The following is a 754-nucleotide window of genomic DNA, read 5'->3' on the forward strand; positions in this document are numbered from 1 at the left end:
ATTTTTAAGTGATCTCATATGAGATCACTGGTAGGTAATGGGTTAAATTTTACTCAGGAAGTGTTGTTCATCCTGAGGCTATAGTAGAAAATCCATCCTTGCCCAAGCAAAGTGCCTTTCTTTCAGATCAAGCCCCAAATCTTGTGGTTGTGAAGTATACTTCTTAACCCTAAAGCCATACCTGCATCTTCTCATAATACCCACACATACACTTATGCATGCACATGTGACAATGAAAATGCACAATTTATAAAAATAGGAAATATGTTGCTAACCTTTTGATTTATCACAAATGCGTATAGATGATGGTGGTTTTGAAAATCCAATAGAATTCTTAGCCCATATTCTTATATTTTCACAACTGGTATTGTTTAGTGATAATTTGAGTAACAATTTGTTTCGAAAGGCTGTTATATTTGAATTTTTATTCTGAATAAGATATTCAACATTTTCATCCCCAAATTCTTTTCTCGTTAAGCTCTGTGGAGAGAGAAGTAAATAAATCAAAATAAATTATTTGTTACATAGAGATAGACACTCCACAATAATACAAACAAAAGTATACAATTAACTCTGGAAATAGGTAATATGTTTAAAAGAACAACTGAGCTATCATACTGCATTCCAGTATGATTTTCCAGTTATGAAAAAATCTTGAATAGATAGCATGTGGGTAAATGGATTTTACCCTGTAGTACTGTTACTACTTACTTCTCAGTCAGAGATTTAAAACTAATTGCTTTCCTCTTTATAT

General features: G+C 31.8%; 2 protein-coding genes across 2 annotated transcripts in view; both read right to left on the minus strand.

The window, feature by feature from the left end:
- LOC106882248 (uncharacterized) overlaps positions 1-187 on the minus strand; it is a 16618-nt gene extending 16431 nt beyond the window's left edge. Inside the window, exon 1 of the mRNA XM_052972570.1 lies at positions 182-187. Within this exon, the coding sequence (XP_052828530.1) occupies positions 182-187 (6 nt within the window). The remainder of the gene's footprint in view (positions 1-181) is intronic.
- A 68-nt stretch (positions 188-255) lies between these two features.
- The window catches only part of LOC106880493 (uncharacterized), a 60413-nt gene continuing 59914 nt past the window's right edge, over positions 256-754 (minus strand). The window contains exon 10 of the mRNA XM_052972365.1: positions 256-480. Within this exon, the coding sequence (XP_052828325.1) occupies positions 271-480 (210 nt within the window). The 3' untranslated portion in view covers positions 256-270. The remainder of the gene's footprint in view (positions 481-754) is intronic.

This window comes from Octopus bimaculoides, chromosome 13 (genome assembly GCF_001194135.2).
Source record: "Octopus bimaculoides isolate UCB-OBI-ISO-001 chromosome 13, ASM119413v2, whole genome shotgun sequence".
Taxonomy (NCBI): domain Eukaryota; kingdom Metazoa; phylum Mollusca; class Cephalopoda; order Octopoda; family Octopodidae; genus Octopus; species Octopus bimaculoides.